We start from the raw sequence: 22,674 nt of genomic DNA on the forward strand, positions 1-22,674 counted from the left end.
ATAAAATGCATCGACGAGCCTTTTTTCCCTCATTTTCTTAGATACAATAACAGGTAGCCAGGATTTGAGAGACAAAAAGAGCAAGGTTAACAAAGGGTGACAAAAGAAAGCAGGTACAAATATTAGATGCTGGAGTCAGTTTCTGATGGCCAAATATCCACATTATATCATGCTTGTTTGTACACAAGACTTTAATATGGATTCTAATAGGGGTCAAAGAGATCACTTAAGTGGGGCTTAAAGAGTGTAAATGAGAAGCATCGAGACCATGACGATAGCTCCTGCCAGGGTGAACTTTGGACTTGTCCACAGCATGAGGTTGGGCCTCTCTGTTCTTTTTATGGGATCAACTTCTTCTGACAATGGGTAATCAGAATCCCTTGGATTCCAGTTGACATATTTGTCTGGCTTGAACTCTGAGAACATGGATTTCTTTCCCTGCTTCCGAAATTTTGTGCAAACCTTGTCCCAGTCTTTAGACGGCCTATCAACTGAGTGCCAAAATAAAAGTAGTCAACAATTAGTAAGGATTGTGAAGACCAACAAATTTCTCTGTATATGGAGGTATTGCAACTGTAAATATAAAACAAAATGCACAGAGATCCATACCTCATAAGTCGTGTATGCTAAAGGAAGAATATTAGTTATTCACAGTAAAAATGTTAAGCATCATTGAAAACCACAACAAGTGGTGGAACAATGAATAAATTCCATATTGTCATCTATCATAGAATGGATGGACTGTTGCATGAGTATCCAACAAATGCAAAGTCCGTGGAAGGTAAGCAAAGAGAATGCTTCTGTGGCACCCGCTCAGTAAGGCATTTTACCCATCACAAACATCTGCTCTCCATGAAAAGAATTATAACTTTCTGAAAAGTATAACCACTAGATGACGTAACCAAGATCATGGGGAGAAAACTTGATCTATAGTAAGATTGGAACTCACGGTTCAATTGTCTCTGAGGTAGAGAATATTCAATTGAAAAATAGCAGGCATCGCATATAAATATAGCTTTATACATGTCAAAGAATGGCAATGAGAGCCAAGCAGCATTTTATATATACTTCTGTGCTGGTGAAATTGAGGATACAAACAGAAAATTCCAATGGCATAGATTATCCACAGAAAATACTCAGATTTTTAATTTTCCTAACTTATACAGAAAATCTTGAGTAAATACACCTAAATAAAAGATGATAAATTCATTCCTTATTGTGAGATCATGAATTTCCCATTATAGGTCAGTCATCAAATGCTGACTAATATTCTGGTATTCGTAGGTGGTGAAATGCAAATCTGTCCAATCATATACATCAAAGTTTAAATTAATACAAGTTAATCTAAACTTCTGCTCCTAGCAGCTTTAAGTTACTCATTACATGAACAAACAAGATGACCAGATGTCATGTCAATTCTCGATACATCAGGAAGGACCACTTAGCCGATCTAAATAAAAGAATGAAACATTTTTTACCCTTTTAAGGTCAGAAAAAAAAACTGATTCATTTAGCTAAGTAGATGATTGTTCGATCAACTCACTGATCATCAACTTTGACAAAGCTGAGTTAACAATGAACGTGAGAGGAATCTAATTGAGGCATTCTTTACAACCAGAAGCCAACAAGTGTTCTGATTATTCTAGTAAGAAGTGATTGATGAACCAATTAATTTGTATTATTCAAAGTGATGAACACACAATCTCCTAGTTGCTCATAATAAGTGAAGCAATGAACGGTCATACCTTGAAAGCCACAGTATTTAGGTTTACTATTAGTGTCATTATCATTATCATTATTAGTACAATTCTGACCTTAACATCAAAAACTCAAATTGACTGTAGATAATTTTAAATAAGATCAACAAGTGATCCAAAATCACTCCTTCCTGGTGGAGACAGGATTACGCTGACACAAGGTACAGTTTAAAGTACTTCATGGCACTAGATTTGTCGATCATATCCACATAATATATACAAGAAGACATTTTTCTTTACCCAAAAACACTAATGGGCTTCTGGATTCAAGCAACTTTTGGATCATATAAAGATCTGTGTTATCATAAAAAAATGAAAAGAATGGCAATACATGTAAAACCAATCAGTCCAACGAGTGGTAGAGTACTTGACTGTGAACAAATGTCCTGCATCACAACAGTGTATAAACACCTAAAATAGACGATCTCTACATCCAAGACATTCATTTTTTACACTTATCCTACAACAAATAAATTATCATCGTTTTAATACTGCACATCCGTCATTGGTCTCCCACAACCAATATCATTGATCTTAAAAACAAGAGAGGCGATTCTTTTTGCGCAAACAAGCAGATTCCAAGCTTTTGAATTCATCAGAACAGCAACAATACAAGAATATAGAGAAAGAAAACAACCATAAGCCTCGTCTAGGGTGAAAAGGCCGACCTTTATCGTTCTTGCTATTCTCCGGGAATCGAGAGTCGTCCTTGGAGCAACGAGGTCGGAGGGGGATCCGCGTACGAGTCTCCCCAACCCGAGATCCATCCAATCGATTGATCATGTGTTCTTGCGTACATAATATAGAGATATGGACAAGCGAAGAGAAGAAAAGGGAAGCAAGAGGAGCTTTCAGAGAAGAGAAGAGCGGCTCTGCTCCGCCACAGAATACAAGCGAGGGGAATGCCCTCTCCAACGCGGTTGAGGTGGAGGATCAAAGAGGGCGATTGGTTCAGCTCACCTGTCATTGCCGATCCACCAATCAGGGAAGAGCTTCCTCCTATTGGTTCATATCCGGGAACCATCTTAACTGACCGTGGCTGCTGGCTGAGAGCAAGCCTGAAGTGAAAGATAAGGTGGCAGCGTCTTTCTGCTGTCTTCTTCTTCGACTTCCCCGCTTTCCCCCTCTTCCTTTGGAGTCTGGATTCTCCTAATCCCCAATGGACGCCTCTCTCTGCTACCTCCCGCCTCCAATCGCCCTCCCCAGCGCACCTGAAACCAATCCCTCGCCCTCAGCCGTGTCCCCAACCCCTGCACCATCCCCTGTACACCCCGCCGAAGAACGCGTTCTTCCTTCTCCATCGTCCGCAGCACCGTCTCCAAGAACACCCTCGTCAGCGACGCCGTCGAGGGCACCCCCCGGAGTGCCATCCGCCCCTGCCTCGAGAGCACGAACGCCTGGCTCTTCGTCCACTCCGAGGCGATCTCCGAGGCCCTCAAACGCTACCGCGCCTTCCAGCGCGAGCGCAAGCTCGAGGACAACGACTCCATGGGCGCCGTCTTCGAAGGCCGCTTCTACGGCCCCGACGAGTTCAGGTCCACTGATACCATGCCCAGCCGCGCCGAGCTCTTCGGCAAGATCCTATGTGCCCTGCAGAGCCTCGCCGTCTGCGCCGCTCGACGTTTCGCGCCCAGACTCACTCAATCGACCCAAAGGACCCATTTGGACATACATGAATTTACCAATCTAACCTTAAAAAAATATTAATTTTAGTTTATACTAATGTTAGAAGAACAATTTCTCTATAAAAATCACTCATTTGAGTTTAGAAATCTTACCTCGAGAAAAAAAAAATATTTTAGGTTAAAAAATATTTTCGTATAAAAAAGTCTCATTTTTATTTTTTAAAATAATACCCTAATTAAAAAATACCTAAATTATTTTTAAAAAAAATAATAATTGTACTTTTTTATTCACTATGATATTTTGGTATGTTACATTGTCTTGGTCATCACAATAAAAAAATTTAAATTATATTAAAATATATTATAAATGAGTTCAATGTAATTAAAATGCATTGAAAATCATTTGATAGATTATACTAGGATTCAAATAGGGTTTTATAATAATTTTAAAGTAATATCACCTAAATAGGAATAAAAAATTTAACTTATTATAATGTTTTGACTATCACAATAAAATTATTATAAAACCTATTTGAAAATACTATTAAATGATTCAAATGAATTCCTAACCTCAATCAGATTAATTACAAACTTAAAAATATAATACTGTAATGATATGCAAGCAATGACAATCAAGGCATAATATGATATCATTAAGAATATTTTAATTAAAAACACTATAAATGAGCAAAATGAAAACACTGTAACAGTTCAAAACTAGTAAAAATTGGATGAAATTTTTTGTTCAAAAGAGTTGGTGAGGGATATTTTAGATTTTTTTGAATTATGAGAAGCAACTTAATATTTAGAGTCTTTTTTGCTATTTTTAAAATATAAAAAATCTTTTAAAAATATTTATAGCTCCTTAATTTTGATTTTTTTTTTCTTTCCCTACAGCTCTTATGACCATCGCCTACGTACCATATCGTTGTCAATAATCACCCCCTAACTCGTGCTCTTATCGCAACATTAAAAAAGAATGAAAGGTCAAAGATACTCTTATCCGAATCGAAGAACTCAATAACGAGAGAAAAGTCGACTAAACTACATGTGAAGAGTCTTATTACTAAAGGCGACGGTAACGATAATGAGAGAGCATTGAGGGAGAAATTTGAGAATGAAAACATCATAATCAAATAGAAAGAATTATGAGAACAATATAAAGAAAAGTTGGTATTTTAGTTTATTTACAAATAAATATTTGAAAATTTATAATTTTAAAATAGGATTGTAAATAATAAAGAGAGAATTATAAATAGTTATCTCATTGATAACTACTACAAGATCATAATAAGCCATAAATTAAGTATAAGAGCCATTAGCATCTATATAGATCTATGGAAAATAGGAGTTAATAAAAATCTCTCATTAAACTCCATATAAAGGATAATATGCATGAATAATGGTGGTGGTTGGTATAAATTAATTAAATCGGTTAATTTATAGTAAATAATATAATATAATATAATATAATATATTTATGCTGTCCTTATGTTAAATATATACAAATTATTACTAAAATTTTAATTATGTATTTTGAAGCAAAAAATGAGGCCCTCTAATTTTTATTATATTCTATTACTGTACGTATATTTGGTTTGTGCTCGCAGCTGTCCCACCCCCTCGGCAGTCAATTGACATGTAAGATGAGCTCTTCCCGTTTCCTCCGCCACTCACTGCCTTCTTTCTTCTCACTCCTTCCCACCTGCTCAAGAGAAGCGACAAAAAGGGTAGCACCTCGGAAGGATCGGACGGAGAGAGAGGATGGGAGGGTGCTTTCCCTGCGCCGGAGAGCCAAAGACGGTCGAGAAGGATCAGCCCCATCTTCCGACAGGTATCCGAGGTAGAATCCGCGGAAAAGTTGCGTCTTTTTTCTGATGGTTCTTGGGTTGTTTGGTTATGTGACTTGGCTACTTACTGGTTCGTTTAGTTGTGAGATTTAATTTGGTTGATTTGTTCCCGACAATCGGGTTTTGGTAGGAAGATGGTGGGTTTCGGCTGAAAGTTAGGTTTTCTGTCCGGAAATTTTGGGTATTGAGTCAGAGTTTGGATTTGATCTGCGGTCATGCGAATCCTTTCTTGTCCTTTGATATCTTTGATGGTTTCCCATTTATGAATTCGCTGTAATTGATTCTAGAAGGGGTGGTGATGATCGGTCATGCGGTATGAACTGATTGCTCGATGCTATGATGCAAAGACAGTTCCTTTTTCTTGTGTTTTCTCTTGAACTGTTCATTTTGGGTTGCAATTATTGTGGCCTTTTCTTTCTGCCAAAGTTTTTTTTTTTTTTTTGATGCATGACGTTGTTATTAGCATTTCAAAATTCCGATTTATAACTTGCTCTGATACCGTGATAATATGTTAGTTGAATATTTCTATCTCGAAACCTTAATCTGTTAGGAAAGGACCCTGAACTCATATCATATTTCTACTTTTTTTTTCTGTATAATTTTGTGCTAGGTCCTCCGCAGGATAAACTCTATGGAATTCGCTCTCATATCCATATTCATACAGTTGGCTGTCGCAACCACTGGAGTTAGTGGAGACTAATTTATTAACTAAAGTTAAATCTTGCATTAAGTTTTGGAACCTAAGAAAATGTTCTTTGTTTCCCATTGCTTGCTATCTTGAGTGTAAATTATTATCTATGTTTTCAAATCTTTGTATCTTTATTCTTATTTGTCATGTTATCAATAAATGTTCTTCCTGATAAATTTTGTGGCAGATAAGTCAAAATCCAATCTTTCTTTGGATGTTAAGAAAGAGAGCTTGGCGGATGAAAAGGAGACATCAAGTAATGGATCAGGACACATTGCTGCTCAGACATTTACGTTCAGAGAACTGGCTGCTGTAACAAAGAATTTTAGAGCTGATTGCCTATTGGGAGAGGGAGGATTTGGTCGAGTGTACAAGGGCAAATTGGAAAGTAGCAACCAGGTAAGTTCATGCGGTAAGGAGAGGACAAATATATAGTTATACGTAGATCTATTATTTCTGAGATTCTAAGAATCCAATGGTGGCAGTGTCAGTAAAATCTACTATGTAATATTTTATTTAGTGTTTAGTTGTTCTCCATATATCGAGTCTAAGTCTTGATGATTTTGTTTAGTTGAGGGTTTCTTTATTTGTTTGCATCTGTATTGTTATTCTGAACCCTTTTTTATCTGTTCTGGTAGTTTAACAGATACTATTGCATATTCCTAAAGCTACTATGTTTGAACTCCTTACTGCACTCAAGAAATGTTTCTGCTATTTCATACTGTATTCCCTGGATCTAAGATTGCTAGCATAAGCTTTACGTGGTCTGCAGATTGTGGCTATAAAGCAGCTTGACCGTAATAGCTTGCAAGGAAACAGAGAATTTCTTGTTGAGGTTCTTATGTTGAGCCTACTCCACCACCCTAATCTTGTTAACCTAATTGGTTATTGTGCTGATGGAGATCAAAGGCTTTTGGTCTATGAATATATGCCATTAGGATCCTTGGAAGACCATCTCCACGGTATTTCACGTATAAAGCCTCATCATATATGATTTACAAGTTATTTCAGATGTATAATTCTTTACTGAAAAATATCTATTCATATGGTTGCAACAGACCTTTCTCCGGATAAGAAGCGACTTGACTGGAATACTCGAATGAAAATAGCAGCTGGTGCAGCGAAAGGCTTAGAGTATTTACATGATAAAGCCAGTCCTCCCGTTATATACCGTGATTTAAAATGCTCTAATATTTTGCTCGATGAGGGGTATCATCCGAAGTTATCTGATTTTGGCTTGGCAAAGCTTGGTCCTGTAGGCGATAACACACATGTTTCCACTAGGGTCATGGGTACCTATGGATATTGTGCACCTGAATATGCAATGACTGGACAGCTGACAATAAAATCAGATATTTATAGCTTTGGAGTTGTTCTTTTGGAGATCATCACCGGAAGAAGAGCCATTGACAATTCTAGAGCTGCAGGAGAGCACAATCTTGTTGCATGGGTAAAAACCTCTAGCTTCTTCTCTGTCCATCCTTGATTCCAGTAGTTAAATCATCCTGTTTTAATTGTCAACTGTTTTGCATCATTTTACTATGTTTTCTTGGTGAAAATGACAGCCTCTCAATTCTTTATAATGTTAAACGTTATTAGTTATCTTGTACTGAGTTAAAAATACTGATCTTGAATAAGTAGTTCTGAAGTTGATAACCAGTTTTTATGTTCATGAACTGTAATGTTCACGACGGAAAACAAATTTCCTCTTTTCCTCCTGAATTTACATTTCCATCCTACTACAACATCAGTTTCTCTGAAAAGGCCTCACTGACATGGTCTAGAACTCCCTGCTTTGTGGTCTGGATTGGATTTTGGCATGAAGTGATGTCATTGTCGACATCCAGTTTTCAACCTCTCACTCTGGGACAAGACCTTAGTGCACCTTGGTAGTTTTGACCTGTGGCTTGAACCTAGATGGAAGTTTCCTGGCTCTACAAACATGCTCTGGACCAAGTTGCACCCCAAACTAAAAGTTGGTTAATTAATTTATCGTGGTTCGTAGTAGGAAGGAATTACTTTTGTTGATCTTTTTAGTACAGAATCTCTTTTAAGCTTGGCCCTTCATGATGATGGAGAGGGCTTTTCTTATCTGGATCGAAGATAATTTTTGGGTTCCTTTTGTGTGTCAATCCTTGTAAATGTGCTGTGTTCAATTGCAGGCACGACCACTGTTCAAAGACAGGAGAAAATTTTCACAGGTGGTTGATCCAGTGCTTCAGGGTCAGTATCCTCCAAGGGGTTTATATCAGGCGCTTGCTGTCGCTGCAATGTGCGTGCAGGAGCAACCTGCTTTGCGGCCCCTGATAGCTGATGTTGTTACAGCTCTTTCATACCTTGCTTTGCAAAATTTTAACCCCGAAAGCCAACCAAATCAGAACACCTCTCGTTCGACCACACCAGGTACACCCCCTCGAACCAGAAGGGACACTGAGAAGAGGTCCGGATATTGAGGTGTTAAGTTGTGGAAGTAAAGGAGGGTATAATTGGATCCATGCAGTACTCTGCCAGTAGCTAATGCCAAGTGCATGAACCTTGCAGCTTCACCTGGCCTAGTACCATCTCTTGGCAGTAGATCCTACACATATTTTGCCATGTAGTTAATCATGGTTGGGGGCATACCCTCCTTCGGCTGGTTCCTTGGTTTCTTGTGCCAGTTCTTGAACCAAGTTTGATGCCAGGTTGGCCTCTGCTCGACTCAGAATTAATTTTATCTGACCAAGTACATTCTTTTTGTTGTTGAGTATGTAATTTTGGTTGCTTATACCAAAGTGAATGTATTAGATGGCACATCTTCTGATATTCCTTCTATCTTGTTTTAGAATTTAGCTAAATACATTGTTCAAGTGCTTTTCACATGCTTACTTACCTTGCTATAGAATTTAGCAAATTTGGATCTTTGGAGGTGAGAACAGGCATTTCAGAGTGCAGCCTCCATTATTATAATTGTACAGGCATGAATCAGGTCAGCTGGCACATTATGGACGGCCGTGTCATATGACTGCCAGCAGGCAAGTGATGGCTTCCCAGTGGGGATAGTGTACGATCATAGTATAAATGGTGTGGAAGGTCACCAGTTGCCTTGGCATCCTCTAGTGATCTGTACACCAGAAAGGCTTCACTTACCCCGGTATGCCCCAGTATTTTGGGTCCATTTGCATTTTGATTGTCCTGGATGTGCTCAGTCAAATTTGCATTCTTGCTATGTTGTTACCAACCATGTAAAATAATGGCACCCTGTTGTTACTTTGGTCACCACAAGGGACTCGAGAATATAATTTTTTTTGTTTACTTTTTCATTCTTTATTCTCATTTATATTTAATTTGTGTGGAAAAGTGTACAGAATGTGGCCCAAATCTTATGAAAATCTTCATGAACTTCTCTTAGATCTTGCGAGATAAGCATGCCTTGAAGATTTAGTCATCATGATTTAGTCAGTATTGGTGGTTCATCATCATCATCATCAGAACGTGCTTCTCATCCTCTTTTTTCATTGTTTTCTTTGTACCTGTCATTTTCATCATCATCCTATTTTTTATTGTCCTGTCATTTATGTTACCGTCATCCATTGCGTTGAAGTTTGGTTTTATGTTGGCCATCGAATTTGTGGAATGCATTTTATGATGGAAAACATTTGACATCTGTGTTTTTGCTGTGAATCTTTTTACATACTTTACTGTAAAAATAAGACTTTCTTTGTGTATAAAATACATAAATATATATATGATTTTTATAATAAATCTGGCTGTTAGTATTAGTGTATCTGTCGAACTTCATGTAGCAGTGGTGATATTATGAAGATTTATCAGGAGGTGTTTTGACCACGATCGAACTCTCATACATTCGATGTAGATTGATGTCGACATGAATGTCATTTTTCTCATACTAACAAAAAAAATATTTTTTGTTGCCACACAGGTCAAATCATCCCTTTAGGAAACCTGATGGTGGATCAGGACCGAGGAGAGACGCCAACTTAAGTAGGAGATGGACGGTGAGGATCATCTGCGTTTTCTTTCTTGTGTAAGAAGCAAAGCAAAGCAATGATCATCCATCCAATACATAACTGCAATGGAGGAGCAGTTACTTATCTTAGCTCGGTCAACCTATCACCTGGATATAGAAAGCCTTCCTTGACAACGAAGCGAGAGGAAAAGGAGGGGAGGAGAGAGGAGTCAAACTTGGCTACAGACCAGGGGGCCGTTGGTTGACTGCCCTCCACCCACCTGCTCGGTCAAACCTCCATCTCCCTCACACCAAACTCACCCTTACTATTATTATTATTATTATTAATCAAATAAAACAAAGTGAAAATCACAAAAATACCCTTCTTTAACTCCCTATTCATCCTTTAAATAACTTGCAATAATTTTAAAAAAAACGACAGAAAAATTAAAAATATTAGTAAAATTAGGGAAGAAATGATTAATATGTAAAGATAGAGAAGGGATAAATATGTAAGTTGAGGAGATGGGATATAAATATTTAGCTTAAAATAAAATATAATTAAATAAAAAGTAACGAGATTTAGTTATTGACTTCACCCAAAATCAAATATAAGTAAATGGAAGGAAAAATTAGAAACAGTCCTCGCTCCGACACCTGCCTCCGCGAGAGGTAAACCCCTCGGCCGATTCCAGCGCTCGCTCGCGGAAATCCAATCCACCACCTTCCTTTACCCCCCTCCCCTGCCTCTCCTGTTGCTGTCCCCATCGCCCACCGCGGAACCCCTCCCCGTTTTGGTCTCCCCAGCGAGATCGGAGGGCCCCCGAATCGATCGAGATCGATTGGACTCCGGGAGCTCCGATCGAAGAGTCCGGCTGTGGTGGTGGTGGCGGCGATCGACCGTGGTACGGATGAGTGGTGGATGGTCGCGCTGATGAAGATCGTTAGGCCTTGCTGGAAGCCGGCGCCGGAGGAAGGGAGAGGCCGCGGCGGCGGGTCTCCCGCCCGCGCCGATGGCCTCCTCTGGTACAAGGATCTCGGCCGCCACGCCGTGGGGGAGTTCTCCATGGCGGTGGCGCAGGCGAATAACCTGCTGGAGGACGGTAGCCAGATCGAGTCCGGGCCGCTGAGCTGGAGCGAGGAGGCGCCCGGGCCCCACGGCACGTTCGTCGGGGTCTACGACGGGCACGGCGGACCCGAGGCGTCGCGCTACATCAATGAGCGTTTGTTCTTCCACCTCAAAAGTACGTCCTTTTCTTTCTTTTCTATTTTGGATAACACCTCTCATTTCCCAGTTATCCGTTGACTTGATTGCTTGTGGTGCGGTGCGTTCTTCATTTAGATTGTGGTTGATATCTAAAAAATGTTTTAAGGATTTTGTGCATTTTCTTCATGGATTGATTTATTTTTGTTGGTAAATTCGCAAAATCCCAACATGAATTATGTTATCTGAATTTTGCTGTGTTTCTACATGTGTTCTATTGCCTAAGTGTTTTGTTATCCATTCTGCGGATAGCTTAATAACGTTAGATTTACATAGCATACCTGTGTAAGGATGGCAGGAAACTGATGGTTCCTCTTGAATATTTCTATCTTCTGAATCTTACCTGGAGATTTGCTTTATCATATTCTAAATGGTTGTACTTGATGACCTAAATAATTTCTCACGAAACAATATACTACTTATTGGCATTAATTCTGCAGCTTATATCTGGTAATTCCAAGCTTATCATTCCAAAACTTTGCTTAGATTTTGCTAATTTTGGTCAAAGACTCAAAAATTCTTAATTCTCTTGTTCAGATACATCTGATTCGATTATATGTTATATCCATAATTCCTTGGTTATAGTAACAATGTACATGATATGCAGAGTTTGCTTCGGAACAGCAAGACATGTCAGTAGATGTCATAAAGAAAGCATTTTCAGCGACAGAAGAGGGATTTATCTCTTTTGTAAGAAAGCAGTGGTTCACTAAGCCGCAGATTGCCTCTGTCGGTTCATGTTGTTTGGTTGGTGTTGTATCTGGGGGAATACTTTATGTTGCAAATCTTGGGGATTCCCGTGCAGTGCTTGGGAGATTTGACGGAGGGTTTAGAGAGGTTACAGCAGTCCAAATGTGCCCCGAGCACAATGCGAGCTTTGAATCTGTGAGAGAGGAATTGCATTCATTGCATCCCAATGACCCACAGATTGTGGTTTTGAAGCATAAGGTTTGGCGTGTCAAAGGCCTCATACAGGTAATCTAATTTTCTAAAATTATTACGGTGATCAGTGAGATTTTGCAAATTCATTCATATCTAATGCTTCTTATAACCTTTTTTTTTTTCATAACCTGGGTTTTATAGTATGCATTTTGAATAATTTTTGTGTATTACATCATGGTCATCCCTAGATGTTTGTTATAGACAACTATACCTAGAAGTGGAGAAGGGATGGCTTTTGGTACTAGAATCATTTATTTGCATGAAGCTTTTTAAGGATGTTTAATCACTTTTAACAAGGTGTGGACAAATTCTCTATAAAATTTACTTTTCATATCACCTTTTATAAGATGAGTTTTCTCCAGATAGAAAGCATACCATATCTCCTTCAAACAAAATATTAGAATTAATATTAACAGTTGAGCAGCCCCTTGTAACAATCTGATGAATCATTACTTCCTAAAAGAAGTTTGATGAAGACATCCTAACTCGTACAGTGATAATGACAGACTGGTTTTCAAGTTTATCGACCAAACATTTGCAAGAGTGAAGTTTGATGGTGGTAATTGGGATGTTGCATCATAACTTATGTGATACGTTTCATGTCTGGTCGTCTAGAAAGAGATGTTATGTCTACTGAATATTATAGGGCTCAGTGTCACGTTGCAGCTTTGTTGATTGAATGAACAACGGAATGTATAATTTTTTGCTTCATATTTCTTGAGCATGTCAAAACATATTTTTGTGTGATTTCTCTAAGATGTTTATTTAGACCATGCATGCTACTTTTATATGACTTTGTGTGTCTTGTGTAAAAAGGCTTGGATGTGATTGATGATCTCAGTTTAGATGACTTTGCTTTCTTTTCAAGCACAAGTGCAGGTATCATTTGATATTTCTGGCCAGGGTCTGTGCACAAGGACATTATCACAATAATACAATGCAAGAATTTTTCACATATTATATATTGAATGAAACAGTATAGATTTTTTTTTTGTGAATCATATGGAGTTGTCTTGAACCTGTGATGTGAAATATGTTGGCTTGTAGGATCGATGCAAGAATTTCCATAGTGTTTTTGAGTTCGCAACAATTTGTAGTTTATCCACGAATTCCCAAGATTGGTTTTGAAATACCTGTTTTGTACTCAATGATAAAGATGTGCTATTGTACTTTTTTTTTCTGATTGACTTTTGTGTTACAAGAAGATTTGCAGGTACAGGTATAGAATTACTGGACTTTGAGTACGTTCCAGTTATCTTCAGCCTTTTAAATTGATTTGTCTGCAGGTTTCAAGGTCCATTGGAGACGCGTATTTGAAAGACGCAGAGTTCAACCGTGAACCTCTACTATCAAAATTTCGACTTCCTGAACCCTTCCAAAAACCAATCCTTAGTGCCGAGCCATCGATAGTGACACATAAACTCTGTCCTGAAGATCAATTTATAATATTTGCATCAGATGGTCTATGGGAGCATTTGAGCAATCAAGAAGCTGTGGATATGATCCAGAACTACCCTCGTAATGTAAGATGTTTTTCCTTTTTCCAGGTTTTCTTTTGTATGGATGACATATTCTTCTATGATTTTAAATCATTTTTCAACCTTTTTTTAATTTTTTGTCTTAGATTACTGTATACTGGATTGTATCATGATAGGTAATAACTAAACTGGTAGGTTTTCGACCTGCCGATAATAGGTAAGTTACTCTCTTGGGGATTATTAGTCTTTTGTTTAGCAGCATTTGTTCCAAGTCCTAGCATATCTGATTTTGTTGCCAAGCAAATACATTTATCCATGAGAGATCTTGTCCTTTCTGAAAAAAATTGACTATGTTATGATGAACTGGAAATCCTGTTTTTTTCATGGTCTTCTGTTCCAAAAATGTTTGGGCATCATAGATGCTTATTTTATCTTATACTTTCCAGTTTGTTTAGTAGACATGATTATTCACCATTCCGAAGTATTGTGTTCTATAAGTATCTTCGTTTCTTACATGTGCCGGCAGAGTCGCAACCTCCACAACTTCTTTTACTTTCATTAGTGCCTCATCTTTGTTTTTAGCTTTCTGCTCGAGCTTTACTTTCTGATGCTTAAGGTGCAGCTTTCGCTATGCTACAAATATTCAAACTGAAACCAACAGCTGTCCTCTGGTGCTTCTTGGTCCTGCAGGGTATAGCAAGAAGACTTGTCAAAGCTGCACTTCAAGAGGCAGCAAAGAAAAGAGAAATGAGATATTCTGACCTGAAAAAGATCGATCGTGGAGTGAGGAGACACTTCCATGATGATATAACCGTCATAGTGCTATTTCTAGATCCTGCTCTAATAAGTAGGAACTTCTACCATGGTCCTGTACTTTCACTTAAAGGAGCTGGTGTCCCTGTCTAAGCAGAATCGAGTCTGGAGTTCCCTGTTGCTTCATCCAGGGTCTGTCTCCCAACAGGAGTTAGAATCTTCTCTTACTCTTCTAGCTCGGAACTGCAGTTTCAGGCTGTCAGCAAAACACGTAAATTTCATTGATCAAAGGCAAGAAGCATTATATCACCACGATGGAGGCTTTTATCTAACGTGACAATCTGCAATTTTGCTTTTGAAATAGGGATGATTAGCAATTATGATTACTGTTGTTGGTTTGACTTGACAGTGAAAGGCTGGCTTCAATTGTGTCAAAATCTTGTTCGAAGTTACTGCCTCTGAACTGCAGGTATAGGGATTCGAGTGGTGTATAATTTTGTTTGTGAAATAACAGTTATGTTTCTACTTCCTGTTGAGTCAAATATTATTGGACTACTGAGCCATTTCGTTTATGCTCTTTGATTTCACAGTGTGGTTATTTCTCCAACTTCCAATCTTTCTTTTTTTTTCCTCTTGTGAGAGGTGTTAGTGTGAGCATAAAGTGTGAAATACTCCATGAAAACATGTATTGACGTACAGATTTTAGTTTCCATTTTTCACCTGCTCTTATGTGATGATTTCATGATGAAATGTACAAACTAAATGATTTTATGAACGAGTTTATTTGGCCAAGGTGTAGGCCTTAAAGCCCTCATTCTAACGTCAATCTAATAAGGTAGATCTGACGAATTTATGAGTCCTACGTTTTTATACTTTGCGACTAAATGACCTTATCATTATATTGGTGGGAAGAAACCAAACTTTGAGTATGGTTTTACTCGGGATCCTCCTTTATGGCAATGCTGTGTGTGCTACAGATGGTAGTCGATACATTCGCATGGTCACGGATATGGCACTTTGTCTTACTGCTCTGCCCACCGTAGCTCGGTTCAACGAACATATCACAAATCTTGAACAGATGAAAAATCTTAGGAATGATTTATAGAGATTGGAACCTAAATTAAGAAAAATACATCTATCAAATTCCTTATAAATTAAATTTATTTATTTATTTATTTTATCTATTTTTAAAATTAAATTAAATCAAGGGTGTTACTTAAAAGTAATAAGTTAGTTTGGATAAAAAAAAAAAAGAAAATTTTCATTCGATTCGATTAAAACAAGATAGTTCGAATCAGAATCGATTCACAGATACGTAACCGAACAAAATAAAAACCGTGAATTTAGCAGCGAAGGTGATAACACGTGCCATAGATGTGAGACGCGTGGGAAGACGATCAACGGATAATTGTGCTCGCTCGCTTTTCATTACCAAAAGTATTACTCGTCTTTTTATAAGGGAGATGAGAGGTGGAGGACTTCTATTTGCTTTCGATGTTCACGGTGAAATGAACAAACAAGTCGACAAATGGGCGGTGGACTTCTCATTACCGTTTTCATCGATAACATCCAGACCAAATGGCGACACCAACGTCTATAAATAGAACAACCAAGCAGACTGCCTGAGAGTAGAGGTGAGACGCGTCTCCACAACGAGAACAAGCATGCCGATGTCCGAAGAAGGAAACCAGCAGCAGAACAACCGGCTTGTCGCTGTAATATTTTCCCTTCTTACACCCTTTTTTTTTTTTCCCTTGATTTCTCCTTTATTAGATTTCTCTCGCTGATAAGTCGAATCGCTTTATGGCAGTTCATTAGGGGAATTCTCCGCTACGCCAATCGATTTGCTCCCTCTGCTCTCCCTGTCCTGTTTCTTGTGACGTATGTAATTGCAGGCTCTGAATCATCGGTTTCCTATACCGGATTCTCCTTCCTACTCTGCTCTGCTCTCTATTTGGGAACTCATCTACTGGTGAACGGGAACAACAACTGGTGTCGGCGTAGCAGAGCTGAGATATGGAGCGCCATGAAGCAATCTGCAATTACCAACATGAAATGGTGCGAAGAAAACAAGCTTCGACTGTGGTTTTACATTGGGATCCTCCTCTACGGCAGTGAGCTGTTTACTACGGATGGTAGCCGATACATTCGCGTGGTCACATACGTAGCACCCTGTCTTACCGCTCTGCCCACCGTACTTCAGTTCAACCAACCAATCATAGATCTTGAGCAGATGAGAATCCTTATGAATGAAAGACGGAGATTCGAACATATGTTTAGAGAACTCCGAATGGCAGGTGATAGAGCAGCAAGGGATGCAGGGGTCATCATCGTGCATGTGGAAGCCATTCAACAAGTCTAATCCGAATGCAATTGGGTACAACGAATCGTAATGGTGTAACAAAGAAGTAAAGACTGGCCAGAATGATTTAGTTTATAGAAAATGCAACTGTGACTGTTAAAGAAGATGATGATTAAACCTAATTTCCCGGTTCGTCGTCATATGAACCGGGAAAATCGACCTGTCTAATTTATATTTATATAACAACAAAAAATGAGAAGCAGCAGTCAAAAAGCGCTAATGACGTGGAATTGAGTACAACAAATCGTAACAAAGAAATAAACACTGCTAAGTATGATTTAGTTTATGGAAAATGCAACTGTTATTAAGTGCATCGCAGTTAAATGATAATACTGCTAAGTATGATTTAGTTTATGGAAAATGCAACTGTTATTAAGTGCATGACAGTTAAATGATAAGTTACCTTAGTATACATGTATACTGACTGCTATTTGACCTCAATATTTGCAAGCGCATCGATCGCAACTTGATTTCCTTCCTTTTCGATGTAACCTAACCCATAATAATACTTGGAAACGTAGATCCATCCCTCCGAGCTCAAAAGCACGCCTCTCCTTCCCTCGATCCTTTGAGCAAAAGGGATACTTCGCCTTCAAATCTGGCCAAGATTTCATGTTCCCACCAAAGTCACGACTAAGCCGATGAAGCTCGCCTCCTATATCCCATAATACTTCTGTCGCCTTCGATCCTTGCAACGAGCTAGTCCTCTTTGTCTCCCGCAAGGCTATTATCATTGATGAAATTGTATTCAAAATACGTTGTTAAATACATGGAGCCTTTGCTTATTTATAGGCAAAAGGAGGGAGGGTCTAGAAAAGATATTTGTGATATTTTCTCCCATCATAAATAAGCAAACAGAGGCCGTGTCTTCCCCAACCCTCCCCCAACGTAGCTGTGTCTTCCCCACCACCACTCGCAGGAGGAGGTGCGTCGGTGGAGGAGAGGGGAAAGAGAGGAAGAAGAGGAGGCAGAGAGAGAGAGAGAGAGAGAGAGAATGAGGAAGGAGTAGGGAGACAGCAGAGGAGGAAGGAGAGGGAAGAAAGGACTGCGGGCTGCGGTGGAGAAGGGAAGGAAGGGAGAAGAAGGAAAGAAAGGAGAAGAAAGAAAGCGGGGGAGAGAAGGGAGAAGCAGAGAAGTAAAGGAAGATGAGTTGGCGGTTGCGGCTGTTGGAGAAAAGGAAAGAGAAGGAAGAGAGTTTAGGAAGAATGCGTCTGGTTGGGTTCGAGCGGTGAATGGTCTACTTCTTTTGTTGTTAAGTTTTTGCACGTAGGTCAGGGTCGGGAGAGGGATTTCCTGACTCGATCCCTCCGAAACTTAAGTTAGCTTTTGGTCAAATTAGATAGAGTTGAGTGTTCGAAGTCCCCCTCCTTCCTGATTAAGGAGGGTTAGCTTTTATACTTGCGATGATGAGTTGGTCGTATGGGGTCAATTAACTGCGTCCGACTTTAGCTTATGAACGAGCGCCGACCAACCTGCATGGATCGGCGCCACGCGGCATCGCCCCAAGCTTTCCAGGACGATTGTACCGTGATGATATCGTTTGTATGAAGGGGGGCGACAAGCGTTTGCCCACCACGTGTGCTGCGCGCCACATCGTACTTGAGGTTTCACATCGTGTCTGTTTACGTGGGTACACGTGGTAATACCAAAATATGCCCTATCAAATTTTAATTTAAAACATATCAATTAAGTTTAATTTTTGTTCCGATTATCTTACTTTAAACAAATCGAATTGAAAATATGATTTGATTCGATTTGAACACCCCTACCTTCGGTCGTGAAAAGGTAGTCTAATCGATATGAACAATAGGTGACACTAACTTGTTATGACCATGCGAATGTATCGGCTACCATATGTAGCACACAGAGCACTGCTATAAAGGAGAATGAATCTCGATGGATCCCTTCAGGGCACTCACTCCATATCTCAGCTCTGCTACGCCAACACCAGTTGTTTGTTTGCCGATGAGCTACCAAATAGAGAGCAGAAAAGAAGAGGAAGATGATGATTTTGGTGAAGGAAATCGCTGATTCAGAGCCTTTAATTACATACATCATGAGAGACAAGACAACGAGAGAAGAGGGATCAAATCGATCGGCATAATGGAGAATGCCACTAATGAACTGTCCTAAAGCAATTCCACGCATTAGCAAATGAGTATAACGAAGGAGAAAGGGGAAAAAAGGAGTGTAAGAGTGGAAATACCACCAAAAGCTGGTTGTCAGCCTTACACGATTAGAAAGACCCAAAAGTTCTTCCAAGCCATAGCCTTAAGTTGGGGATGGCAAAATGAAGGGAAAATTTGCTCTATATATGAATCTTGATTGATAAGCATACTTCAATTTTAAGGACTTTATGCATAAGTGATTTGCTCATCACGATGAGACTTATCTACATGTACATGATCTTTATGTGCATGCATCTCTCACTAGTTTATATACATGATCTTAATGTGCATGCACTGACTTCGTACACTCAACACTTTCCATAGAAAAACCAAACCAATGCTTCATTTATGCACGTGTTTTCTGCTCATTAATTGATCTATGATATGGCTATGAGGAAAAGAAAAAGAAGAAAAAGTAATTTTATGCACCAAAGACAAATCTACTCTTTGTAGGAAAAATATGCTTATATTCTATATATTTTCACTCTCTAGATGCAATGAATCTAACAATGGCTTGGACTATAAATCAGAGTATCAATGCTCAAGTTTGCTCAAACCATTCCTCTTTCTCACTATCATCTCTCTCTCTCTCTCGTAACAAGTTAGCTAGCTTCTCTCACTGTCTTCTTTGTGATACATGTGATTGAAGGTAGAATATGGAGCTTGTCTACATTGGGATTTGGTGGAGTCTCTTTTCAAGACTATGGCTAAGACATGGAGTTCCAACAAGACTATGGCTAAGACATGGAGTTCCAACATGAGTTGGTGCAAAGATTACAATTTCCTAACTGTTTTCACTTTCTTACTCCTCTATTTGTTGCATATGGTAGTCGACATATTCGCATGTTTATATTTATAGCTGCATTTTCTTATTGCTTTGGCCACCGTAGCTTTGTTTTAGATTTATAATTCTTTTATAGGTTGTTCATTAAATCGAGCTATGGTAAGCAAAGCAATAAGAGAATGTTGCTGCAAATATGACCATCCGGATTGATATGTCCATCACCATCTACACCAAATATTGTAATGAGGGATTGAAAAAGTACTTATTGCTTGTGCTCTTCGTAGCGACAATATATTAAGCTACCAAGTTGTGAGAGTAGAAAAAAAGAGATGCCAAATTGCTATATAGATGAGACAACACAAAAACTAACTCTCAATCATCGAAGAACATTTTCTAGTATGTATACATGTTATTCTCTCGGGTCATTAGGTATTAGAGTGGTTATATTGGGGATCCTCATCCGACATTGGACTTGATGTAGGTTGAGCCCTCATATCTAACGTTGGGAGCATATCATATGGATCAAGAGGCTCCTGTTGCAAGTCAAATCCGAATTGGGTTAGACTAGTCCAATGTTTCCCATCAATCATTAATTTTCTCTTATACTAAGCATACAAAGTCCCAAGTAAAGAACAAGAAGGAAAAGGGTCAATATTCTAATATAGACAAACACCATTTTAATATCCTCAATCATATATATCATAGAGAAAGTGGTCAATTAGCAAAATTAAATCTTATGAAAAATTTATTATACATCAAGAGCAAATCAATCTATAATATATATATATATATTTTCATAAGATTCAATTTTTAATAATGCCGCCATCGACCTCTTTCTTATGATATACATGATCGAAGACAACAACCTGATGTCTATATTGGAATATCGATCCTCTTCTTTTTTGTTCTTTAATCGGGTGCATGTATGCTTGATAGGAGGAAAGATTGATGATTAACGTATAATATTCAACTAATTTTATTTAGAGTTCAAGTCATTGTTAGATTTATTATCCTATTCATCAAACATAAATACTTTTCCATCAGAGTCAATTATTATTTTTCTTAAAATTATATGAGAAATTAAGTAATGAGCAAAAACACAAAAACTTAGTGTTTGGTCTCTATGTGAAGTGCAAAGTGCAAAATTGTATAGAGAAATTGGGCAAAATTATATTTGTCCACATATTTATTTTCTTGTATAAATCATATGATCACTAAATTATATTATAACAAATAATAAATTAGTAAGATATTGCTCATTTAACAGCCACATTATTTTTCTTCCTTTTTGATTCATCAAAAATCCAAAATCGACCCCCTAAAGCATGGGAATAAATTTTGAATATGTAAATCTCATAGAATGAATACTGTCCTAATTTATTCGGTTTGAATGTCTTTTTGTTTTTTGATAGAGCAGATGAGAATGTGGTGATCTAAAAACAACATCTGTTTTGCTCTCAGAGAAACAAATGTGGTGATCTAAATCATCTGTAGCTATGTGACAGAGGCCATTGGAGTTTGCTACAAGAAGAGTTAATAGTTACGATAAGAAGTGATAACAGAGAGATTTTCTCAACTGCATAGCAGATGAGATATCCTCTAATTGATGTGAGTCTTTTACCTTTATATCTTCCTCTTCGTTTCATTCTATCATGATATCAGAGCAGTGAGAAGAGCGAGGCTTCGCCCCTGCTTCCGGCCAGCGACCGACCACCGTCGCTGTTTTCGCTGATCTGCCGCCAATTGGCAGACTTTATATTTAGCTATAGTCGCTCACGATTACTACAGAAAAGAATGTGAAGGATGAATGGAGAAAGGCGAATCTTGATGCTTTGCATGATCCCATTACGCTTCTAGATCGTTATACTAGTTTTTGCCCTAGTGGCAACTGTTAGTTTGGCAAATCTCATAGTCATATATCGAGAAAATCAGACTTGTTATCTCCTATTGGAACTATAAATAAGGGTCTGAGCTTTGAAGTCAGATGCACCACAAGAAAACCTAATTGTTTGCTTTAGGTTTTTCTTGTTCAGTAATTTTCGATGTTTTATGGCCTAAGAATATTTTCATTTGTAATAGTTCATCTTTTATAATAGTGATTTGCTTTCTTTCGTCTGTGGATATATTTGTTTTCCAAAATTATCTTTTGCTAAATTTCTTGGGGCCGGCTCTAACGTCGACACGGCACCGCGTCACCAAATCCTATGCTCCCGAACCATCCTCTGCTCCGGAATCATCAAGCAACCTCTCATCTTCAACTCTGGAATCATTCTATTAGACCCGTTGAAGATCGATCAACCCTTCTCTTCAACCTCGCGAGGACCAACTCCTCTTCCTTGGAAAGGTGCTCCAACCTTTTCTGGAAGTCGTCGTCGTCCCCAAAGATCCCTCTCCACAGCCGGGCGACGACCCCTCGGCGCCGCCGCCACCTCGCTGCATCTGTTGAACGACTTTGCAGGATCATCGACGTCAGCCGGAGCGCCGTCTTCCGCCATTCTTGAAGGGAAACCAAAAGGACGGGGATCGGATCGACTCGGGGAAATATATATCGATCAGTCTGCACTCACCGGAGAATGCCTTCCCGTCACGAAGAATCCTGGGAACGAGGTGTACTCCGGTTCAACCTGCAAGCAAGGCGAGATTGAGGCCATCGTCATTGCCACCGGCGTGCACGCCTTCTTCGGCAAGGCAGCTCACCTGGTGGACAGCACCAACCAGGTCGGCCACTTCCTTGCTTGCTGATAACGTTACGATTGATTTATATAGATCCGATGAGTATTTTATTAGTTTTCACTTAAGTATTTTGATTCGTAATTCAAAATGGAATTATTGACTAGTTAGCTCATCTATGGCCTCCGTAACCTGCTGTTCGTTCCCGGACGTCTTTTTGATATAATATGATATGTATCTATTTATAGAATATAAATTTTCTTAATCGTAATATCCCATCGTCGACCGTTATAATCTGTTCAGTTCAACTCGATCTGTATGGGCTTCCTGGATAACCTCGACACGTCGTTTTTAAACTTGCGATCCTCGTTGAGAGAGACTTCTTCG

The 22,674-nt window shown here is 38.8% G+C and overlaps 3 protein-coding genes across 6 annotated transcripts; all 3 read left to right on the forward strand.

Moving 5' to 3' along the window:
* The first annotated feature begins 268 nt into the window (after positions 1-268).
* LOC135625718 (large ribosomal subunit protein uL10c-like) lies at positions 269-3,464 on the forward strand. Its single transcript, XM_065130806.1, has 2 exons — positions 269-366; positions 3,068-3,464. The coding sequence occupies exons 1-2, from the start codon at positions 269-271 to the stop codon at positions 3,462-3,464; spliced, it is 495 nt and encodes a 164-aa protein (XP_064986878.1).
* Positions 3,465-4,999: 1,535 nt separating this feature from the next.
* On the forward strand, positions 5,000-8,778 carry LOC135624775 (probable serine/threonine-protein kinase PBL7). 4 transcript variants are annotated; one of them, XM_065128712.1, is made up of 5 exons: positions 5,000-5,216; positions 6,108-6,319; positions 6,693-6,891; positions 6,979-7,370; positions 8,083-8,778. In XM_065128712.1, the coding sequence occupies exons 1-5, from the start codon at positions 5,147-5,149 to the stop codon at positions 8,371-8,373; spliced, it is 1,164 nt and encodes a 387-aa protein (XP_064984784.1). In that variant the 5' UTR covers positions 5,000-5,146; the 3' UTR covers positions 8,374-8,778. The 4 variants fall into 4 exon arrangements, with proteins under 4 accessions (XP_064984784.1, XP_064984782.1, XP_064984785.1 ...); XM_065128710.1 differs by having other exon boundaries at positions 5,001-5,225; XM_065128713.1 differs by having other exon boundaries at positions 5,001-5,216; positions 6,693-6,882.
* A 136-nt stretch (positions 8,779-8,914) lies between these two features.
* Positions 8,915-14,875, forward strand: LOC135624776 (probable protein phosphatase 2C 60). Its single transcript, XM_065128714.1, has 5 exons — positions 8,915-9,050; positions 9,840-11,110; positions 11,738-12,105; positions 13,359-13,595; positions 14,241-14,875. Exons 2-5 carry the CDS (start codon positions 10,789-10,791, stop codon positions 14,454-14,456), a joined length of 1,143 nt encoding a protein of 380 aa, XP_064984786.1. The 5' UTR covers positions 8,915-9,050; positions 9,840-10,788; the 3' UTR covers positions 14,457-14,875.
* The last annotated feature ends 7,799 nt before the right edge of the window (positions 14,876-22,674 follow it).

The sequence above is a fragment of the Musa acuminata genome, chromosome BXJ2-10, assembly GCF_036884655.1.
Source record: "Musa acuminata AAA Group cultivar baxijiao chromosome BXJ2-10, Cavendish_Baxijiao_AAA, whole genome shotgun sequence".
NCBI lineage: Eukaryota > Viridiplantae > Streptophyta > Magnoliopsida > Zingiberales > Musaceae > Musa > Musa acuminata.

Coding starts and splice junctions, on each gene's coding strand:
- LOC135625718 (XM_065130806.1), top strand. CDS start 269: ATGACGATAGCTCCTGCCAGGGTGAACTTTGGACTTGTCCACAGCATG. Junction 367..3,067: donor TCAACTTCTTCTGACAATGG/GTAATCAGAATC, acceptor CATCGTCCGCAG/CACCGTCTCCAAGAACACCC.
- LOC135624776 (XM_065128714.1), top strand. CDS start 10,789: ATGGTCGCGCTGATGAAGATCGTTAGGCCTTGCTGGAAGCCGGCGCCG. Junction 12,106..13,358: donor GTGTCAAAGGCCTCATACAG/GTAATCTAATTT, acceptor ATTTGTCTGCAG/GTTTCAAGGTCCATTGGAGA. Junction 13,596..14,240: donor TCCAGAACTACCCTCGTAAT/GTAAGATGTTTT, acceptor TTGGTCCTGCAG/GGTATAGCAAGAAGACTTGT.
- LOC135624775 (XM_065128710.1), top strand. CDS start 5,147: ATGGGAGGGTGCTTTCCCTGCGCCGGAGAGCCAAAGACGGTCGAGAAG. Junction 6,320..6,692: donor AATTGGAAAGTAGCAACCAG/GTAAGTTCATGC, acceptor CGTGGTCTGCAG/ATTGTGGCTATAAAGCAGCT. Junction 7,371..8,082: donor AGCACAATCTTGTTGCATGG/GTAAAAACCTCT, acceptor GTTCAATTGCAG/GCACGACCACTGTTCAAAGA.